Raw genomic sequence first — 24,090 nt, forward strand, 5'->3', positions numbered from 1 at the left:
CTGTGAGGGCAGAAAAAGAACTAACTTTGTGTATGTGTGCATGTAGACCTATAGGTACTATGCTTAGGATTTGTATTTTTACTTTCTGGGTACAACTGATTTGCTTATTGGCATTAGAAATAGAAGGGTCAGAATTGTCCCTGACCGAAACTTGATGTAGTTCTGAGCCATGCTTCTGCATATGATAACACTTCTGAAAGAGTGCAGGATCTTTGTAGAACTTGGAAGAGCCAGACTTGTTTCTAAACTATAACTTTTTTTTTTTTTTTAGTCTCACACATAAGGTGACATTTTAAAGTATTAATTATCATCTATTTTCAGCACCCTGCAATAAAGAGATTCCTTTGTTCTTCCTCATGCAAAAACATTTTCAAAATTTGTACATTTCACTATTATTATATACTCTAGGCATTCCTAGATTATACCATCTCAATCTTTACCATCTATCTTTCTTTCTGATTTCATTTATGTCCCCAGCCCTCCTCCCTCTATCATTCTCACATGCAGCTTCATTCAGTGTTTTAACAATTACATTACAGTTAGGTAGTATTGCGCTGTCCATTTCTGAGTTTTTATATTCAGTCCTGTTGCACAATCTGTATCCCTTCAGCTCCAATTACCCAATATCTCACCCTATTTCTATCTCCTGATGGTCTCTGTTACCAAGGAAATATTCCAAGTTTATTCACTAATGTCAGTTCATATAAGTGAGACCATACAGTATTTGTCCTTTTGTTTCTGGCTAATCACACTCAGCATAATGTCCTTAAGGTCCATTCATGTTTTTACATACTTCATAACTTTATTCTGTCTTACAGCTGCATAATATTCCGTCTTATGTAAATGTCACAGTTTGTTTAGCCAACTGTCTATTGATGGACATTTTGGCTGTTTCCATCTCTTGGTAAGTGTTAATAATGCTGCTATAAACATTGGTGTGTAAATGTCCATTTGTGTCCTTGGCCTCGTGTCCATTGAGTAGAGACAGCATATAGATGGGTCCTGTTTTTTAATCCATTCTGCCAGACCATGTCTTTTGATTGGAGAGTTTAATCCATTAACATTCAGTGTTATTACTTCGTGGGTAGTACTTTCTTCTACTATTTTGCCTTCTGGATTTTATATGTCATATCTAATTTTCCTTCTTTTTGCCTTTACACATAGTCTTCCTTTCTACACTCTTCTCCACACCTCTCTCTTCCGTCTTCGTATCTTTGTCTAGTGTTCCCTTTAGTATTTCTTGCAGAGCTGGTCTCTTGGTCACAAATTCTCTCAGTGATTTTTTGTCTGAAAATGTTTTAATTTCTCCCTCATTTTTGAAGGACAGTTTTGCTGGATATAGAATTCTTGGTTGGCAGTTTTTCTCTTTTAATAATTTAAATATATTTTCCCACTGTCTTCTCACCTCCATGGTTTCTGCTGAGAGATCTGCGCATAGTCTTATTGGGCTTCCCTTGTATGTGATGGATTGCTTTTCTCTTGCTGCTTTCAAGATCCTCTCTCTTTGACCTCTGACATTCTGATTATTAAATGTCTTGGAGTATGTCTATTTGGATCTATTCTCTTTGGGGTACGCTGCATTTCTTGGATCTGTAATTTTAAATCTTTCATAAGAGTTGGAAAATTTTCAGTGTCTCCTCCTTTTCCCTTTTCTTCTCCTTCTGGGACACCCACAACACGTATATTCGTGCGCTTCATATTGTCTTTCAATTCCCTGAGTCCCTGCTCATATTTTTCCATTTTTTTTCCTATAGTTTCTGTTTCTTGTTGGATTTCAGGTGTTCTGTCCTCTGGTTCATTAATCCTATGTTCTGCCTCTAGAAATCTACCATTGTAGGTTTCCATTGTTTTTTTCATCTCTTCTACTGTGTCTTTCATTCCCATAAGTTCTGTGATTTGTTTTTTCAGACTTTGAGTTTCTTCTTTTTTGTTCTTTCCTTGCCTTCTTTATATCCTACCTCAATTCATTGATTTGGTTTTTGATGAGGTTTTCCATGTCTGTTCGTACATTCTGAATTAATTGTTTCAGCTCCTGTATGTCATTTGAATTGTTGGTTTGTTCCTTTGACTGGGCCATAGTTTCAATTTTCCTAGTGTGATTTATTATTTTTTGTTGGTGTCTAGGCATTTAATTCCCTTAATTAATTTATTCTGGAGATTGCTTTCACTTCTTTTATCTAGGGTTTTCTTGCTGGATGAATTTGTTGTCTATCTGTTCTTTGACATTCTGTTCAGCTTTATCTGGACCTTTAGCTTAAATTTTGTTTAACAGAGGAGAATTTTTCAGTTCTTGTTTTCCTGTGTCTTGCCCTGCTTGTGTGGTGCCTTCCCCACACACAGACACTTAGGAGGGTCTACTTAGATATTATATACCCCAGCCAGATATTCCCAGACCAAACTGGACTCCTATCAGGAGGAAAGAGTCACCTGCATTGGTTTTCCCTGAGGGTGAGACCCAGCAGGTTGAAAGACTTTCCTGTGAAATCTCTGGACTCTGTTTTTCTTATCCTGCCCTGTGTGTGGCGCTTGTCTGACTGCAGGTCCCACCAGCATAAGATGATGCAGTATCTTTAACTTGGCAGACTCTCCCTGCTGGGGGTGTGGTGGAGACAGAGGAGACGTTGTAGGCTGGTTTTAATGGCTTCAAATTACCAAGCCCTGGAGTCTGAATTCCATGATGGAGGGATTCCACCTGAGTTGGGCTTCACCCCTCCCCTGGGGAAGGCACAGGCTCCAGACAAGCCCCCAAAAGAGCTCACTTCTGCCTATGCCTGGGGCAGTTGCAGCCTGAAAAGTCCTGCCGCTGTATCCAGAGGCAGTCAAACCTTTGTAGATACAAAGCCACAAAAACCTCTGTTTCCTTCTCCCCCCCCCCCCTTTTCTGTCAGTCCTTCCCCCTTGGCGCCGGGGCAAAAATGAGCAACCTCCGCTTTGATCAGGTTCACCTAAGCTGGGGGCCTATTTTTAGTAGTCAGAATTTGTTAATTAGTTCCGCAATTGGCGTTTGATTGTGCCCAGTCCCTGCTGCTGGTAAAGTCCTTTCCTTTCCCCTCTGGGAAGTGGCCTGTGGGGGAGGGGCACTGGCCACTGCAGCTTTGGGAACTCACGGTTTCTGGGGGGTGGGGGGGTGCTCGCAGCCGGTCCAGCTGGTCCAGACTGGGGTACACTGTGTGTCTGGTCACTGACGTGGCCCCAGGAGCTGTTCTGTACTATTTCTGGTTATTTAGTAGTTGTTCTGGAGGACAAACTTGGTTCAAGAAGGCCGATGAAGTTCAGGATTTCTCTTTCAAATGAGAAGGCACATGGTGAACACAGGGCTTCTCTCTTGGCTGGAAGGGTACATGGCGAATACAGCGTCATCTTCTAGCTTTCTCTCCTGGCTCCCAGTTTCATGAAGCTCCCCGGGAGGCGTCTTCCTTCTTCATCTCCAAAGGTCGCTGGCTGGTGGACTCTGTGCTTCGTAGTGTTGCTCTCTCTGAATCCTCTAAACTATAACTTTTGATTGGGCATAGCAGGTGTAGTAGTCCCTATGAGATTTCTCACCCTCTGTCACCCTCATTAGTAGGGAACTGATTCATAAAGGTTTCTTTTTTAATATGTTTGGATCTTTTTGAGGCCAAAGAGTCCATTGCTATTCAAATTTTTCCTCTGAATTGGTCCCTGAAGTCCTTGGAATTTTCTTGGGATGATTTTTTAAATGAATTAAAGGATTAATGATGAGCTGATCAGGGAATGAAATTTTCCTTGTCCCCCTTCTCTCCTTTGGTTTATTCTGTGCTGCTTTTTTTTCTTTTTTCTGTTATTTCTAACCTTGCTACTCCATTGTCTTCCTTCTTTTTTTCTCTCCTGAGATGATTGTTATTCTGTGGTTCAGTTATGTGATGGTTATTCTATGGTGTAGTTGTGTGATGGGTTAAGTGATTTTTAGTGGATTGCTCTGGGAATGTAACTAGCTGTGTGACTTTGACAAAATTATTTAGCTTCTATCAGTGCTTCAATTTCTTCTTTTGTAAAATAGAGATAATAACCACAAAGTGTTGCAGTGAGGATTAAATAAGATAAACTGCTTAGAATGATATCTAGCACATAGTATATTCTTTATCATTTTATCTTCATTATAATTTTCGTTTTTATCATCCTTTAAATTTACTCCCTCAAGCAGTGCATGAAACCGACCTAGCTGTATTTTTAGTGTAGAGACAAATCAAAATGTTGAATATAGAAGAACAGACCATCCTTCTTGCCAGCATTGTTCCTTGTGCTTCAGATAGGTAAGTGTGGAATGCATGCTGATGTTGTAGGAGCTGCTGCAATCTGGGCTCCGTGCTAGCATTAAAGGATAGAAGACTGAAATAAACGCAGATAAAGCTTGAGGAGAGTTAAGTTGTGAGGGTAAGTAATTGGTAAAAGGGAAAACTAAAAGTTGAGGTGGAAGACTAGATATGGTGACATAATCATTCAAAGGAAAACAGTCAAAAGGTAGAAAATATTGGGTCTTCCTTTTAATTGAATAAGAGTGGCCTTGGAACCTGAGTTTAAATAAATGAAACATCAGGTTGATTGTAATCCCATTTGGGACAGATTTTAGGGTGCTGTTTTTGAAAAAATTGGTCAGTTTTAGTCATGCTGTTTGTATGCCGGGTACATTGTTTGTTTGTTTTGATTTCTTTCTTTCTTTTTTTTGTATGTGCTTGAATTCTCCTATTTGACTGCTAATTCCTTGACACAGTATTTGTATAACTTGTATAACTAGTTGGTGAGTTTCAAGAGGACATGGAAATGCTAACTATGGCATGTCACTGACTAATCGGTAAACCCCTGGATTGAGTTCCTGAAAGGCAGGACTGTGTCTTACCATGTTCTTGGCACTTAGTGACAGTTACACAGTAGGAATTCAATAAGTGTTTGAACTAGTTAATAGCCTTCCTTTAGAGATTTAGTTAAATATATATATATATATATTTGTATGGGCTGACACTGGGAATCGAACCCAGGTCTCCGGTATGGCAGGTGAGAACTCTGCCTGCTGAGCCACCTTGACCTGCCCAGTTCTATCATGTTTTCATGACATTTATTTCTTGGTACTTTTAGAGTATTGTATTTCCATTAGCAGTTTATTCTGTCTTCATCTCTTATCTCATCATTTCTCATAATTTCTGTGAGATTATTCATTATTTAGATTTATGTCTAAGAACATAGAGATACTCAGATCAGTGCTGAATATTCTGAGGTCATAGGCTACAGGTGACTTGTTAGTTTTGAGGTATGCCATAAGCTTATTGAGAAATAAACATCTTTCTTACACCTTACTTAATTTCAGAGAGATTCACACTCAACCCAACTTTGATTTACTCCCGGTCTACCTCTGCTTCTCTTGTCTGAATTTGTCAGAGAGAGTTGGTTGCTTGGTAGGTGGTCGTGAGTGCCAGTGGGTTGAGTAACAGAGAAGCAACTGATAGGTGGGGTGTGAATAGGTTGAGTTATATGGCAAGGTGATTAAGAGCTTAGCCATGGGCGTTCTGGTTGAATCCCGTCTCTATCCTTCCGTAGTTGCATGGCCTTGGGCATTACTTAACTTCTCTTAAGTCTCAGTTTGCTAATTATAAAGGTGGAAGTCTGTGAGAGACAGTATAGGTCAGTAGGTTAAGAGCCAGGACTCTGGGGCCAGGCTGCCTGGGCTAGAGTCCTGTCTCTCATTCACTAGAGCAAGTTACTTTAAACATAACATGGTCAAGCTGCAAAATGAGGGTGAAAATAGTGGTCTACTTCATATGGTTGTTGTTAGGATTAAATAAATCAATACCCATAAAGTGTTTAGCAGATGTCTGTACATAATAAGTATCAGTGCTTGTTAGCTATTTGCTGCTTTCTTCTGTTAGGCTGCTGGGAATTGTTTAAGGAAAAGACTATCAAAATAAATGGACTCAGGTTGTTAAATGGTAATCTCTGAGGATGGGATTCTAGACAGGAGTAACTTCATTTTCTACTTATAAATTTTTAACAGGGAGCACGCTTTAATTTCATGAATAGCATTCCCCCCACCCCCACCATACTAAAAATTATAAAACAAATTGAGAAACACTTAATTCTTTGTAAAAGATGTTTGTTTGTATGGTTCATGGTAGCAACATTGTTTGTTTTAAACAATATGATTTTAAGAGGCAATGAGATATGATGGTTATTTTGATATTAAGGAAAGACAAAGCAGTTTCAAAATAGATCTCACTCAGTAACAAAACTTGTTTCAAATCCCAGTGCTACAACAAGTACTATAGCTCAAGTTAGAAATTTTATTTCTGAAATTTTAGCCAAAGTGAAACTCTTTTGTAATAGGGACATAGGGAAGTGATCAAAGTATCCTTTAGAATGGTTGTAGGTTTTACTTTTCTAGATTTTAAAATTACAGTTTTGTTTTTTTAAAGTGCTGATTGCACACATTTGTTTTTTCCTTTGCCTATGTATCTAGAGTGCCATTTTTATTTTACAGTGAGGCCTTTGGCTTGGAGTACTTGTCTTAAGTTCCACACAAAGCTGATCATGTTGAATTAAATCAGTTAAAGAAAGATGTTTTAATGAGCGTAAATGATGAATTGTGATAATAAATGTAAAAGCATTTTGTTACTCTAAAGCTCTTTGTAAACCTTAGGCACTCTTGGGATTTAAATTATTGTTGCAGTGGGAAATCACCCTGAAGCAATGGTGGCTTTCAAGTTTACCAGGCAGATTATCTCAGAGGTCACAGAATGATAGATTCATCAGACAAATTCAGATACTTGAATCACAATTTATTGAATCAATTAGAGGCATGTAGTGAGAAGCAAGGGAAAAAATGGGTATATAACAGCAGTCAGTATAGGGTACAAAGTGAGGTGTAAGAATCACATTACAAAAAAAAAAGAGAGAACCACATTACATGAATCCTTTTTTACCTATTATTAGTTTGCCCAGTCTCTCTGCTGCATTAGCTTTTGCTGATGGTGGTGTGATTACCAGGATCTGAGTTGAGGACGAATAAGGGGTCTTGACAGAAGGAAGGTGCTTGGAGCCAAAGCTTGCTTTCTCTATCAGAGATGAAAGGCGTATATCTACTTGGTCACAACTGTAACTTGCATTTAAATTGCAGAGCTGCTGTGACTTTTATTTGTGTGTCTCTAGTAGGTGACCCATTGACTGGAACGGGTGTCACCAATGGGTGTTTAATAGGGATGACATAGCTGTCAATCTGGACATCAGGATCTAATCCATTCATGCTTTGTGAATATTTAAAGTCTGTTTGATCCTTCTGTCTTTTGATCCTTCTGACACTCTTCATTTATTCCAGCCTTTTCTATCTATAAATAACACTCTTGCTTTGCTTCATTCCTTTTACCTATATAAAAAACAATGCTCCATTTTCAAATTGATATGTCTTATACAGTACAAACACTATTTTAACTTCAAACACATATTATGAATTTTGCCTATGTTAAAAACATTGTTAAAAATATCTGTGCTTAATGTTCTAAGAAATGATCGTGATGATGAATATGCACCTATGTGATGATATTGTGAATTACTGATTATATATGTAGAACGGAATGATCATATGTTAAGAATATTTTTGTTCGTTTGTTAATTTTTTTACATTAATAAATAAATAAATAAATAATATCTGTGCTTAGTTTCATCTATTTTCCTTGTTTCTCATTTTCTATTTAGCAGAATTAAACATGCTTATATAATACAGCAAACTAATCTTAAAATCGTTATTATATCTATTATTTTCTAAAAGCAAGTGAACCTTTATTTTGTTTTGGTAGAGAGAACTGATAATTGTAACACAGGAATTTATCTGTAAGGAAAGGAAAAAGTTGTTTAGGTTTTAATGGCTTCTTTATATGTATACATTTCATGAGTTTAGTCCTTTCATTGTTCAGTCCTGATAAAAATGTTCAGCCTTGGGCGGGCCATGGTGGCTCAGCAGGCAGCGTTCTCGCCTGCCATGCCGGAGACCCGGCTTCAATTCCTGGTGCCTGCTCATGCAAAAAAAAATAAAATATATATATATAATTAAATATATATATTAACATTTTATATATATATATATATATATGTATATATATATATATATATATATATATATATATATATATATAAATGTTCAGCCTTTATCAAAACTGGCAAAGTCTTAAAAGTATGGTTCGATGTTGCTTCTTACCCTGAAGAAAAGGCATAGCTATAGTTAGAAATTCTGTAAGTCTCCTCTCTTAAATCAGACCCTTATATGCAGAAAAAATAAAATCGAACTTTCTTGCCAAAAAAATGATTTATCTAGAGTATTCCTCACTAGGAAAAAACTGAGGGAAAGCTCAGAAGCTCAGTAGGTTGTTTAACGTTACAGAATTATTGTTGCTATTTAATAATTATATGAAATCACAATCCAATTTAAGTAGTATATGTAGTAAACATTGTGTATATTCCTTACTATTTTAGTGAATATACATTAATAAGTTTGATTTTATTGTGATAAGCTGTGGTAGTAGTATTCAGAATTATGAAATGCCAATTTAAATAAGTTGATTTTAACTTGATTGTTTTTTTAATTTTATATTTAGTATAATTTTGAAAATGCATCTCAAACATTTGACGACCTTCCTGCAAGATTTGGTTATAGACTTCCAGCTGAAGGTTTAAAGGTAAGAAAATAGTGATATATGGAGAAGGCATAATGAATACTTGGATTGTTAATTTTTGTTATTACTAACAATGCTACAATGATATGTTTATCCATATGTATTTGTCCATTTATTGCCAAATGTAGAATTTGGAAATACATTTCTAGAATACATATGTATATTTGGAAATGTAGAATTGCTTAGTTTATGGCATGCTTGTTTAAAAAATTGTTGTGTTTTTTCAGGTTACCCTCTAGAAACTTTGGGGCGATTTGGAATACCATCATTTGTGCCTCTCACACTGTCCCTTTTCCTCCAACTCTAATATCATACATCATTCAGTTTTTGCTAATTTGATTGAATAAAAATATCTAATGAAGTTGAATATCTTTTTTTTTTCCATTAATTTTTTTGACTTTTTTTTATTGTTAAATTTATATATAAAAAGCAGTAAGTTGGCTCAGTCCCGGGTTTTCTCACCAAAAAAAAAAGCAATAAGTTTCAAAATACATATATTAAATATTTTTATTGAGAAATCTTCACACATACACATTCCATGCATGGTGTACAATCAGTGGCTCACAATATCATCACATAAGTTTTGTATTCATCACTATGATCAGTTTTTAGAACATTTGCATCACTCCAGAAAAAGAAATAAAAAGGAAAAACTCGTACATACCATACACCTTACCCATCCCTCTCATTGACCACTGGTATTTCCATCAACCTATTTTATTAAAGAATATTTTAACATATAGTTATAGAACAGATTTCATAATGTGATATGGGTTACAGTTTCACAATTTCAGGTTTTTCTTTCTAGCTGCTCCACGACACTGGAGACTACAAAGATATAGCTCTATAATGATTCAGTATTCATATTCATTTGTTAAATCCTAACTTCTCTTTTAAAACTCCTTTTCCTTTGGTCCTTCTCCCAATCTTTATGGATATTTGGGTTATGCCCATGCTAACTTTTTTCTTGTAAAGAGATGTCGACAATATGGGATAGAGGGATGGAAATGGCTGATGTTCTTGGAGAGACTGGTACCTCTGGGTTTCAGGATTTATCCCAGCCTAGGAAAAAAAAGTGAACTTAGTGTATTCAACTTTTGTCCATTTGCCCATTAATTTTGTGTGTATGTGTGTGTGTGAATTGCCTGTTAATGTTCTTTATTTTTTTAAAATTAAGGTGTTTTTCTTTTTCTTACTGATTGGTAAAACCTCTTTATCAATCAGGAGTATCAGTCTATTGTTTGCCTTTTATGCCTCAGATAATTTTTCCCAGTTTGTTCTTTATCTTCTAACTTTGTTTAAGGTTTTCCTTTTGTTCTTTTTCTTTGGAGTTATAAAGTCCTTATCTACTCTAATATGATATGAATTTTTTTTGTGATGTCTGTGTTAGTATACTTGAAATTCTGGCTATATGAACTGAAGAATAGTTTGTTGTAACTCTTCAAATTCCTTATTTGAGTATTGTAAATATATTATTCTCAAATAGGAAGAGGGGAGGCACCAATGGGAGTAGCATATTAGCTTTTAAAATTTTTTCAAGATTCTAAATTACTATTTTTTTTAGAGGAATTGGGTATTTACAGAACAATCACACATAAGATATAGGATTCCCATTTACTGCCTTATTATTAACACCTTGCATTGATGAGGAACATTTATTACAATTGTTGATAGCACAGTTTTTTTTTTACAGAGCTATACAATAATTTATTGGACATTTCATTTCTGTTAATACTATTTTAAATAGCGCTATAATGAACATCTCTGCACAAGTGCTTTTGTCCAGATTTCAGATTATTTCCTTAAATATTGAATAGAATAAGTGAAATTATTGGTTCAGAAAGTATGAATGTCTCCTTAACTTTTTTTGGGGGGTGTGGGGGTGCATAGTCTGGGAAGATGATAGCACATTTTTATGATAGTACTTTTTAAAAAAATATCGTATTTTAAAATATCCCCAGCAATGCATGACTATCGTAGTAAAATATTCAAACAAAAGAAGTATGCAGAAGAAAAAGGAAAAGTCTTCTTTCTTCACCCTTCCTCACTGATACATACCAGTCCCATTTCTCTCTTTCAGAGGGAAATCATTATTAAGGTGTTATATGATCTTACAAGAAGGACTTCAGATCCTTTTCTGAACATTTAGTGCTTTTTAAATGATATATTTTTTGTATAAGTGATTACCATTTGTGTATATAAAAAATTCCTTAATTTTTATAATGGAATCCATTTTTCCTAGTTTACCTAGGAAGGGGTTTATAAAGGGATAAAGATGATCAGAATATAATTGGGAAACCTGGAGAAGCAATCTCCATACTATTTCAGGAAGAAAACCCAGAATCACTTTGCAAAATTGCTCCATTAAGATTGGTGCAGTCTCTGGCCCCTACTTTTTTTCTGATCAGCAAGGCTTTTTTATCTTACTTCAAAACATTCTGCCTTTACTGCCAGTAAAGCTTAACAAAGATTCCTCCTTGCCAGACTTTCGTCATGTGACTATTTCTAGATCCAACACCTGGGCTTTTCTGATTGACTATAGTTACTAGCCACATGCTTGGTGAAATTCTTAGCTGTGAGAGAGACTGGAAAATAGAGTACAGATTTTTTTGTTTTGTTCTGTTTTTATTTTTGTTATAGTCTGCTTTGGGAAAGAGGAGTCACAGTATAAGGAACTGCCAAAATGTGAAAATAGTTTGTAATATTCATTATTCTGCATTCTCCCTACCCCATCCTCCAACTTAGCATTATGTCTTAGAGATCTTTCTACAGCAGCATCTATCGATCTAGCATGTTCATATTTAGCAGTGCACAGTATTCTTTAATATGGAGGACAAAAGTTTATTACTCATTATCTCATTAATGGATATTTTGGTTTCTTATATAATGTCCAGTTTATTTCTCTGGAGTTAGAATTGATGAGTCAGTAAGTATGTGCATCTAAAATTTTCATTATCAGCCTTTTTTTTTGGTATAAATATGAATTTTTATTTAGAAAGAGAAAAAGATATGACAAATTATAAATTTTCAAATGCTGAAAAATATAAAAATGTCACAAAATCCAGAAAAAAAACATAATACTTTTATTAATTAGTTGCATATGTACCTTTAATAGACTCACTTTTCATAATTTGTTATATATTTTTACCTCTTCTTATGACAACATTTTAATCAAAGAATAGTTGTCCCTCTAGGTTGGTTGATAGACTTTTTAAAAATTATTCTTAGTAATTTAGAAATGTTTCTCTCAGCGTCACAACCAATTATTGGTAATACCATATAATTTTTTATATTTCTATCAAATTTGGGAAAGTTTTTATCCCATTTCTCTTATGTATGGGTTTTATAGATTTAAATATGTCACCCCAAAAGATAGGTTTAAATCCTCATCCCAGGCCCATGAATGTGATCCTATTTGGAAATAAATTCTTTGAAATTGTTATTAGTTAAATGAGGCCAAACTGAATCGGGGTGTGTCCTAATCCACTGTAACTGGTGTCCTTATTGTAAAGAGAAGAAATCTGTACACTTAGGGAGTAGGAGACAGAGAGAAGAGGATCATGTGACAGGGGTTGAGATTGGATTATGCCACAGATTAGAGCAAGCCACAACGAGATCCCTACAGATTTCGTAGGAAGCATGGTCCTGCTGACACCTTAATTTTGATTTTCTAGCTTCCAAAGCTGTGAGACAAAAATGCGGTTGTTTTAAGCCACTGAATTTGTGGTTCTTTGTTACAGCAGCCCCAACAAACTAAGACAATATGCTGTAAGATTTGGAACCTTTTCCTGCAAGTTAAATTGTTTCTCCACATTTCAGTCTGTATGTCCATTCCCCTATCCACATACTTCTGTTGCCAAATATGACAGCTGTATATGATAATGCAAACTTGGGCCTGTTTCCTTTGTGTCAAGATGCTGGTAGGTCTGCTCAGTGTATAGTAGGATTATTCCTGACATTCAATCCCATATTAGCACATTTAGCAATAATTTACATACATGGGGGTCACTAAGAACTGAAAAATTATATACCACTAGACCCAAGTTAAATGTATCCCTAACTCAGCTCTCCCCTAACTGGATCCCCAAAATGCCTGAAATCACTCCGATGCCAGGTGCCATGAAAGTGAAGTATAAGAAAAAGAAAGAAAGTTTCATGCAAAGGGAAAATGAGTGATGGTTAAAATATCTTACTTTTGAAAATTTTACAGAAAATTGTGAGCATGCGAACACATTTCTAAGGCTTCTCCCAGGCCCTTGGAAGGGTCCCATGCAAGTTAAATGACAGGCATGAAGCTTGAGCATCATTAGTTTCAGGGTAAAGCAACACCTTGGTTAAAGTCTCACTTTAAGCAAAATAAACTACAAGAAGAAAATAGGGTCAGAAACTACCTAGATTAGGAATAGAGGCCTTTGATTCTTGAGTAAAAAAAATGGAAGAAAAAATAAGGATCATGAAATAAACAACACAGAGCCAGGTAAAACTATGAGCTTGAATCAAAGTGCATGGAGAGATTCTGTCATGGTTAGGTTCATGTGTCAGCTTGGCCGAGTACTGGTACCTGTTTGGCTGGTTGGGCAAGTGCTGGCCTGTCTGTTCCTATGAGGACATTTCATAGAGTTAAATCATAATCACGTTGGCTACATCCACAGCTGTTTCTACTTGTAATCAGCCAAGGGGAATGTCTTCTGCAATGAGTGATGCTTAATCTAATCACTGGAAGCCTTTTAAGGAGGATTCAGAAGAGACAGGTTTTCTTCTTGCTTCAGCTGGTGAGCCTCTCCTGTGGAGTTCATCCAGACCCTCCATCGGAGTCATCAGCTTCACAGCCTACCCTACAGATTTTGGACTCTACATTTCTATGTTTACATGAGACACTTTTATAAATTTTATATTTATGAATATTTCCTGTTGATTCTGTTTCTCTAGAGAACCCTAACTAATACAACTTGATACCAGGAGTGGTTCTTAAGAAACAGAATCTTAAAAATGGGTTTTTATGAATGGTTTTCTAATGGACTCAGAGGCACTAAGGAGTCTGACACCCATAATCAGAATGACACTGACAGTCCATGGAGTGAGTTGACAAAAAAGATAGTCAAAATACCACCATTCAATTCTTCTAATGCTTCGCTTGTATGAAGCCAGGCTCTGGGGGATAATGTTTGACACCTTTACAGAGTTTTGTCGAAATAGGAGGTATAGAGATGTTGGTTGGTTGTTGTTAGATACATTGGATGCATTAATGAGTGAAAGGGATGGGCTTAAGACTTCAAACAAGAAGCTTAAATGCTATCTGAGAGATGTAGATGTTTCTTTGAGTATCCTGAAGGAAAATCTTATTTCCTGTAGCTGTAGACTTGAGATCTCTGAAAATCAACCTCAGAATCGTATTGTTAGAGTAGCAGCTTTACAACATAAACTGAACTCTCAACTTACATGGTGTCTGCCATTAAAGTGAGGGCATTGATTGGAAAGGAGTGGGACCCTGAAAAATGGGATGGTGACATATGGATTGATAATGATGTTGGGGGCGAGGTTGAAGCCCTAAATCATGCTGAGTCTTTTCTACATAACCCTGTAATAGTCTGCCCTGAGGACATAGCTACCCCACCTCCAGCCTGCCTTGAGGAGTTGGCCACCCAACCTCCACCTGAAGGGATTAGTCCTAAAGTGATTAATCCTGTTTCACCAGATGAAACTGCAAATGAAGGCCTTGAACCAAATGGCTTGGAAGATATTTCTAATTCTTTTCATGACCCACCTCCACCATCCCTCATTTCTTCCAGACCTATAACTAAACTGAAGTCCCAACAGGCCCCTAAAGATGAGGTACAAAGTATCACACATGAGGAGGTACGTTATACTCCAAAAGAACTGTGTGAGTTTTCCAATTTATATAGATAAAAATCAGGAGACTATGTGTGGCAATGGATTTTAAGGGTGTGGGATTATGATGGAAGGAATATAAGGCTGGATCAGGCTGAATTTATTGATATGGGCCCATTAAGCAGAGATTCTGCATTCAGTGTTACAGCTTGAGGAGTTAGAAAAGGCATTAGCAGTTTGTTTGGATGGTTGATTGAAACATGAAAGGTAACCGACATAACCTGAGGTTGAAATGCCAGAACTGCCCTGATATAATGTAGATGCAGGGATCCAGAGCCTTAGAGAGACTGGAATGTTAGAGTGTGAATTTATCATGCAAAGCCTACTCTTACACCCCAGGAATGTCCGGAGGATGCACCTTTTACCAAAACAGTGAGAAATAAATTTGTGAGATTAGCGCCATCATCCCTCAAAAGCTCTGTAGTTGTACTTCTCTGTAGGTCAGGTATTACTGTGGGAACTGCTGTCACTGAGCTGGAATCTTTAAACACAATGGGAATATCCAGATCCCAGGTTGGCAGGAGCCAGGTAGCAGCACTTAATCGCCAAAGACAGGATGTGCCTGACTATTATAATAGACAGCAGACTCAAAGCAGGAGTCAAAATAATATGACTTACAGAGATTTGTGGCACTGGCTAGTAAGTCATGGGGTACCTAGAAATACAATAGATGGACAGTCTACTAAATTCTTGTTTGAGCTGTATAAACGAAAGAGTTCTAGGTCAAGTGAACAGAAGTCTAACCTGAATTACAAAAAAAACAGAGTCACGGCCCCTTAATCAATTTCTAGATGTGAGACAGTTTATAGACCCAGAGCCCCTTGAATGAAGGGGAGGCCAGGCCCCTTTATGGGAGAGGCCAGTTACACTGCCACAAATTTATACTGTTAATCTTCCTCCAAACCTTCCCCAAGGAGACCGATGGCCTTTTACCAGAGTAACTGGGCACTGGGGAAAAGGAAATGATTAGATATTTTGGGGATTATTAGACACTGGTTCAGAAGAAACATGAATTCCAGGGGACCCAAAACATCACTCTGGTCCACCAGCCAGAGTGGGGGCTTATGGACCAGGTGATCGATGGAGTTTTAGCTCAGGTCCATCTTACAGGGGGTCCATTGGGTCCCCGGACCCATTCTGTAGTTGTTTCCCCAGTTCCAGAATGTACAATGGGAATGGAAATACTGAGCAACTGGCACAATCCCCACATTGGCTTTCTAACTCTTGCAGTGAGGGCTGTTATGGTGGGAAAAGCTAAATGGAAGCCACTAGAACTGCCCCTCTACCTAGCAAAATAGTAAATTAGAAGCAATACCAGATTCCTGGAGGGATTGCAGAGATTACTGCCTCTCTTAAGGATTTGAAGGATGCAGGGGTGGTGATTCCCATCACATCCCCATTCAGCTCTCCTGTTTGGCCTGTGCAGAAAACAGATGGGTCTTGGAGTATGACAGTGGATTATCATAAGCTCAACCAGGTGGTAGCTCCAATTGTAGCTGCTGTTCCAGATGTGATATCATTACTTGAGCAAATCAGTACATCTTCTGGTACCTTGTATGCAGCTACTGATCTGGCAAATGCTTTTTTTCTCAATAGCTATTAGTAAGGACTACTGGAAACAGTTTGCTTTCAGCTGGCAAGGTCAGCAGTATACTTCCACTGTCCTACCTCAGGGGTATATCAACTCTCCAGCCCTATGTCATGATCTCGTCCACAGGGACCTTGGTCGTTTCTGCCTCCCACAAGGCATCACACTGGTCCATTATACTGATGATATCATGTTGATTGGACCTAGTGAGCAAGAAGTAGCAACTGCTTTAGACTTACTGGTAAGGCATTTGCGTGTCAGAGACTGGAGATAAATCCAACAAAAATACAGGGGCCTTCCACCTCAGTGAAATTTCTAGGTGACTGGTGGTGTGGGCATGTCAAGATATCCTTTCTAAGGTGAAGGATAAGTTGCTGCATCTGGCCCCTCCTACAACGAAAAAAGAGGCGCAGTTGATCTCTTTGGATTTTGGCGACAACATGGTCCTCATTTGGATGTGCTACTCTGGCCCGTTTATTGAGTGACCAGAAAAGCTGCTAATTTTGAGTGGGGACCTGAACAAGAGGAAGCTCTGTGATAGATCCAGGCTGCTGTAGAAGCTGCTCTGCCACTTGGACCATATGATCCAGCAGATCCAATGGTGCTTTAAGTGTCAGTGGCAAATGCTATTTGGAGCCTTTGGCAGGCCCCTATAGGAGAATCACAATGCAGACCCTTAGGATTGTGGAGCAAAGCCTTACCATCTCCTGCAGATAACTAGTCTCCTTTTCAGAAACAGCTTTTGTTCATGTTAAACTATTTAAGTTGTAAAATTTTAAGTTTAAGAATGAATATTACCCAAGAACTTGCACCCTATTCTGGAGAGATTTAATGTGCTTCCAGTTACATGCAGGACAGTATTGTTAGGTGAAAGAAAAAATGTGTGTTTTATTGTTTTTTATTTAGAAATTAGGTATGGTGTAAGGTGATGTATGTAGCTGCCAAGTTGACAAGGGGTGGAGTGTAATGGTTAGGTTCATATATCAGCTTGTCTAAGTGGTGGTACTTGTTTGGCTGGTTGGGCAAGTGCTTGGCCTGTCTTTTCCTATGAGCATGTTTCATAGAGTTAAATCGTGATCACGTCGGCTGCATCCACAGCTGATTCCACTTGTAATCAGCCAAGGGGAGTATCTTCTGCAATGAGTGATGCTTAATTTAATCACTGGAAGCCCTTTAAGGAGGATTCAGAAGATACAGGTTTTCTTCTTGCTTCGTCCGGCAAGTTCTCTGTTTCTCTAGAGAACCCTAACTAATACAGATTTGTTCAGATTTACAGTTTGGAAAAAACAATACCTGAGGGTCCATTATATATGTTTAGATGTGTCTCTAAACCACAGTGTAAAGGCTAATCTCTGCCTGCCCTGCCACATGAGTTCCGAAAGGATCTGCAAAATTTGATGTGCTTTTTTTTATTCGTTTTTTTAACTTTAGCCAATCTCATGAGCAAAGGATGTTATCTTGTTTTAATTTGTATTTCTCTGGTTATAAATGATTTGAGTCTTTCATTATATCATAAGGAGTCAGACTATCCCATTTCACTGTAGAACCTTTCTTGCTTTGTAAGCTTGTTTTAATGAGTTCCGTTAACTTTCGATTCCCATAGTGTTATTGATGTTTCTCAATTACTATGTTACTGTGAATTTCATTTACATTTTAAAGGTATTTTGACAGATTTCTTTGTTCACTGCTGAAGAAAGGATATTGTTAAATATGTGCCTACTTTTTGAACTATGATAATACAGGGCAAATGCAGAAAGTGAAATAAGGTGACAGAGAAGATAAGGTATTCTGAGAAGTTGTTGGACTATCATGGAGAGGTTTTTTTTAAAAAATTTTTATTTCCGTGACTGGTGTAGTAATGTGCAAACTGCTGTAATGCGATATACCAGAACTCAAATGGCTTTTAAAAAGGGGAATTTAATAAGTTACAAATTTACAGCCTATAAAAATGTTCAACCTAAGGCATACAGGAAAAGATACCTTAATTCAAGAAAGACCAATGGATCTGGAATAGCTCTGTCACCTAGGAAGTCATGTGGCTGGCATCTGCTGGTCTCTTACTCCTGGGTTCCATTGCTTTCAGCCTTTGTTCCTGTGGGTGTTCCTCACTTTGCTTCTCTGGGTCTGACCTTCATCTCTTGGCTTCCCTTGGCTCTCTCAAAGTTCTGGCTTGCTTTCCATCTCATGGTGATGTCTGCTGGGCTCCAAGCAGCTTCAGACATCTATGTCTCTGTTCTCCAGGTGCTTGTACCTATGTCAGCGCTGCTCTAAAGTTTCTGTCAGCTCTGTCGTTTATCTGTAGGCTCTGAGGCTTCTGTCGTTTCTGACTCTCCCCAAAATGCTTCCTCGTTTAAAAGATTCCAGTAAACTGATCAAGACCCACCTGGAACATATGGAGACACATTTCCATGTAATCAAGAGGTCACACCCACAAATGGTCATGTCACAGTTCCATGGAGATAACCTAATCATAACTTGTTGCCCTACCGTATTGAATCAGGATTAAAAGAAACAGATGCCTCTACAAGATTGAGTCAGGATTAAAATATGGCTTTTCTGGGGTGCATAATATTTTCAGATTAGCAAAACTGGTTTTGCCTTTACCCTTAAATCAGAATTCACAAATGTGAGCTCAATTATTATTGTTTACAAGGAGGACTTAATGATGATGAAATAGCGATGACTCACTGTAGTATGATGTCTCTTCAAACCAATTAAATCTGTTATAACTATAACCAAATTAATTTAAAGATATGATATAGTTATTAAGAGATTCGCAGAGAAATATTTTACTGTTCAACTTTGCCCCAAAAAGGTGGATAGTTTTTGTTGTGTATTTGGTAAGTTTTATAATGTCCCTGGATTCTATCAGTACCATCTCTAAGAGATTAGATATTTATAGAGTAATGAATATCAATTGAAATTATTTTGTATTCCATATACATATGCCCAAATATTAAGCCTCTAATATTTAGAGAGCTTTTCTGTCCTCCTCCTTTGTTTAAAATTTTTTTTTTAAGTTTCAGAAAATTGGAATGCTATAGCCAAAGAATGTTTTAGCTATTTTAGCTTAGTGTAAAAATGTGAATCTTTTTACATTTTTACCTGTGGTAGTTGCATATTTTCAGTTGTGTATCTTAATTGGCTATTTTGGAGGATGCCTTTTTCAGATAACATTTTTTTATCGGGCTTGGGTAGGGGATGGGTTGGGTTGGAAGAAGTCTTGTGACTTTTGAACATCATTAGTAAACTCAATTAGTTTAGAATTCATTTGCACAATATATTTATATTATATTGGGACAAAATTCAGAACCACAAAACAGTTCTTTTTGGAGATTCAGTTTTTTTTTTTGCTTTGAAATATAGTATTTTAAATGTGCTGAAAGTGTTACTTATGATAAAATGATAACCTACGTTTGATCAGTATAAGTGTAATATTCTTCCTCTCTAGGTAGAGTTAGGTTAGTGAGAGGCTGTTTTTTAGCTTCATTCATACTCCTCAAATTTCTACATTTTTTAGAATTCTGTCTTTTGGTGGGTCAGATTAAGATTTTTTAAAAAGACAAATGACTGAGGGTCTCAGTTGATTTGTACTACTGCTAGTCTATCTTGCTAAGTCCCAACTGATGGCTTCTTTGTTAGTGCCTGTGGCTTTTTAAAAAATTTGTTCAATAATAGTGGTGACAGCATATCCTTGCCTTGTTCCTGATCTTAGGGGAATGCTTTCAGTCTCCGACCATTGAGTATGATGCTGGCTATGGGTTTGTCATATATATGCCCATTATCATATTGAGAAAGTTACCTTTGATTCTTCTATCAGAAAAAAAGTTTTTTTTTGAATCAGAAATGAACGTTGCATTTTGCTGAATGCTTTTTTTCAGCATCATCAATCGAAATGATCATGTTATATTTCCCTTTCAATTTGTTAATGTGCTGTATTACATTAATTGATTTTCTGGTCTTGAACCATCCTTGGATTCCTGGTATAAACCCCACTTGATTGTGGTATATAATTCCTTTAATGTATTTGTTGGCTTTAATTTACTAGTATTTTATTGAGAATTTTTGCATCTGCGTTCATTGGAGAGATTGGCCTGTAGTTTTCCTTTCTACAGCATCTTTAGCTGTTTTTGGTATTAAAGTGATGTTAGCTTCATGAAGTGAGTTAGGTTGCATTCCTTTTTCCTCAAGTTTTTGGAAAAGTTTGGGCAGGATTGGTGTTAGTTCTTTTTGGAATGTTTGATAAAATTCCCCTGTAAAGCCATCTGGGCTTTTCTTTGCAGGAAGACTTTTGATAACTGAGTGAATCTCTTTATTTGTGATTGGTTTGTTGAAATCTTCTATTTCTTCTTGAGTGTGTGTAGCTTGTTCATGTGTTTCCAGTTATTTCCCTAGTTCATCTAAGTTGTCTGTTTTGTTGGTGTGTAGTTGTTCATAGTGTCCTCTTCTGATTTTTTTTTTTTTTAAATTATTTCTTCAGGGTCTGTGGTAATGGCCCCTGTCTCATTTCTGATTTTGTTTATTTGTATCCTCTCTGTTTTTTTTCATGGTCACCCTTGCTATAGGTCCATCTATTTTACTGATTTTCTCAGAGTCAACTTTTGATTTTATTGATTCTTTCTGTTCTGTTGTTCTCCCATTCATTTAACTCTGCTTTAATCATTGTTATTTCTCTTCTCTTTACTTTGGGGTTAGTTTGCTATTCTTTCTCAAATTCCTCTAGGTGAACAGTTAAGTCCTTGATTTTTTCTGTTTCTTATTTCTTAATATAGGCATTTAGAGCAATAAATTTCCTTCTCAGCACTGCCTTTGCTGCATCCCGTAAGTTCTGATATGTTGTATTCTCAATTTTATTAGTTACTGGTTTCTCTGGCAACTTCTTCTTTGACCCACTGCTTAAGAGTGCATTATTTAATCTCCAAATGTTTGTGAAAGTTCTTATTCTTTGGTGGCTATCGATATCCAGCTTCATTCCACTGTGAACAGAGAAGGCGCTTTGAATAATTTCAATATTTTATGCCCTAGCATATGATCTATCCTGGAGAATATTCCATGAGCACCAGAGAATAATATATATCCTGGTATTTTGGAGTGTGAAAATCTATATATGTCTGTTAGGTCTAATTTTATCAAATTGTTTAAGTTCTCTGTTTCCTTATTGATATTCTACCTGGTTGTTCTATCTGTAGAGGAGAGTGGTGTATTGAAGTCTCCTACTGTTATTGTTGAAATGTCTATCATTCTCTTTAGTTTTGCCAATGTTTGCCTCATGTGCTCTTTGAAACTCCTTGATGGGGTGCATTAACGTTTATGATTGTTATTTCCTCTTGGTGAATTGTCCCTTTTATTAATATGTGGTTTCCTTCTTTGTCTCTTATGATGTCTTTACATTTAAGGTCTATTTTGTCTGATATAAGTATAGCTACTCCTGCTTTCTTTTGTTTATAGCTTGTGTAGAGCATCTTTTTCCATCTTTTCACTGTTAGTCTATTTGTGTCCTTGCGTCTAAGAGGAGTCTCTTATAAGCAGCATATTTCTGGATCATATTTCTTAATCCATTCTGCCAATCTGTATCATTTAATTGATGAATTTAGTCCGTTAACATTACTGTAAAGCATTTCTTAGATCTACCCTCTTTTCCTTTGGATTTTATTTGTCAGATCTATATATTCTTTTCCCTCTTTCTCTTTTTATCCGTTTAGTTACCCTTACTGGTGCTCTTTAATTCTGTGCCCTTCTCTAGACTTCCCTCTGCTAGGTTTTGTTTTCGACCAACAGAATTCCCTTTAATATCTCTTGTAGGGCTGGTCTTTTGTTGACAGATCCTCCCAGCACTATATTGTCCATGAAAATTTTAATCTCTCGCTCACATTTGAATTCTTCCCTGGAAATCTTTCTCTTTTGGGATCTTAAATATATCATACCACTGCCTTCTCACCTCCATGGTATGGTGACTGTTGAATAGTCTGAACTCAATCTTATATGGTTTCCCTTGTTTGTAATAGATTGTTTTTCTCTTGCCACTTTCAGGATTTTCTTGTTGTCTTCAACATTTGACAGACTGATTATTATGTGTTTTGGAGTAAGCATAATTGGATTTATTCTATTTGGGGCTCTTTGGAATCCTTTCGTTTTGTATATCTATTTCTTTTCTAAGGGTTGGGAAGATTTCCCCTGTTATCTCCTCTACTGATCTTCCTAGCCTTTTATTTATGCACTTCATTTTGCGTATCATTTCCCTGAGATCCAATACACAGTTTTCCCTCTTTTTTGCCTTTTTTCTTTTGTGTGTTTAAAATCAATTGTTCACTTTTTCTGTAGTTCACTTATTCTTTCTTTGACCCTTCATGACTGCTGTCGTGTATCTCTAGTATATATATTTAGCTTTCTTATTGTGAAATATATATACAAAAAAGCAGTAAATTCTAGTATGTTTTTGATCAAAATGATGTCTGCTATTTTTCTATTTATTCTTTCAAATTCTTCTTTATGCTCTTCTTGTGTTCCTTTTATTTCCTTTGTGTTGTTAGCCAACCCATTAAATTTATTAACTGATCGACTTTGATTAGTTGTTCCAAAGTCTATTTCTCCTCTGTTGTTTAATTTGGTCATTTGGCTGGGATGTATCTAGAGTTGTCTGAACATCTTTCTTTAGTTGTTCCAGAGTATGTGTCTCCTTTGGTGTTTTAATTTGGTCATTAGTCTGGGCTCTATCTGTCTGCATCTTCCCATGGTTTGTGATTTTTTGTTGTCTTCGAGATGTAACTCTTGACAGGGTTACTTCGGAAGTTAGTCTAAAGTTTATCATTTTTGTGATGGAGCTGCAGCAGGACACAGGGCATGGGGTGGGGTAAAGCAGCATGAGGGCAGATTGTGGTGTAGGGCCAGGAATGGGGTGGGGCATTATGCTGTGCCCTGGAGTGTGTGTTGCTGGGGGGTTGTGGCAGTGGAGTACAGCTCGAATACTCCTTAGAGCACAGGGGCAGGGTGTGTCATGGGGGACGCAGAGGCAGGGCACGTGGAAGGCAAATTGGGGGTCTTTGCAGGTGTGCAGCGGATGGTATGAAGGTGCATGTGTGGAGTGTGGTTGTCGTAGGTATTGGTATGGAGGTTGGGGTGCAGGGATGGCGGGTATTGGGGGTCAAGGGTGCTGGGGTTGGGTGGGTAAGGTGCAATTGTGGAAGGGTAGGGTGTGGGTACGCTGCTGCTGCATGGGGGCATGGGGGATCTGGGGGAGCCAGGACTTGGCTGCAAGCACTTGGGGTGTGCAGGGCATTTGTCAGGTGGCAGGACACACGTGGGCTGGTGGTACATGTCCAGGGGTGTCTGGCACAGGTGCGGATGTTCATATGCATGGGGTGGGGAAGGGTATGTGCCATGGATGTGCACATGAGTACTTGCGTGGGTATGTGACCCAGATGCACATCTGCATGGGGGTGGGATGCAGGTCATGGGAGGGGTGGGGTGCACGTGTGAGTGTAGTGGGGGCAGTGGGGAACCTGGCCTCAGTGTACACGTGTGAGGCAGATGTGTGTGGGTGTGCATATGAGCTAGGTACAGTGCAGGGGCGCTAGGTGGAGTTGAGCGTGTGCTTGGGGCGGGGGTGGGGATATGTGACACAGATGTGCAGTAGAGAGCCTGTGGGGGAGTTTGGGCAAGGGGTGGGGCGTGGGTGCATGGGTTACATGTTGTGGGCAGGGCGAGGGTGTGTTACTGTGCCGGGGGCCAGCCAGTGCATGGGAGAAAGGAGCAGAACGAGAATGTGCAGGTCCCTGGGGTGGAGGGGTGTGGATGCTTCGGGTGCTGGGGGGCAGAGCTTCTGTGCATGGAGGTGCGTGGAGGTGGGGCTTGGGGGCGTGGGATGCTTGGGCATCCTGGGTTGTGAGGTGGGTGCAGCACATGTGGGTGTTGCACATTAAAGGAGTGTGGCTTGACTTACTT

The 24,090-nt window shown here is 37.8% G+C and overlaps 1 protein-coding gene across 4 annotated transcripts in view; it reads left to right on the forward strand.

Annotated features, from left to right (window-relative positions):
* RNF13 (ring finger protein 13) overlaps positions 1-24,090 on the forward strand; it is a 259,826-nt gene that overhangs the window by 37,370 nt on the left and 198,366 nt on the right. For 3 of the 4 annotated variants that reach the window (XM_077160759.1, XM_077160760.1, XM_077160762.1), the window contains exon 3: positions 8,595-8,675. The exons of the other annotated variant lie outside the window; for it this stretch is intronic. In XM_077160759.1, the coding sequence (XP_077016874.1) occupies positions 8,595-8,675 (81 nt within the window). The remainder of the gene's footprint in view (positions 1-8,594; positions 8,676-24,090) is intronic. 4 annotated transcript variants of the gene reach the window in all.

The sequence above is a fragment of the Tamandua tetradactyla genome, chromosome 5 (assembly GCF_023851605.1).
Source record: "Tamandua tetradactyla isolate mTamTet1 chromosome 5, mTamTet1.pri, whole genome shotgun sequence".
Classification (NCBI taxonomy): domain Eukaryota; kingdom Metazoa; phylum Chordata; class Mammalia; order Pilosa; family Myrmecophagidae; genus Tamandua; species Tamandua tetradactyla.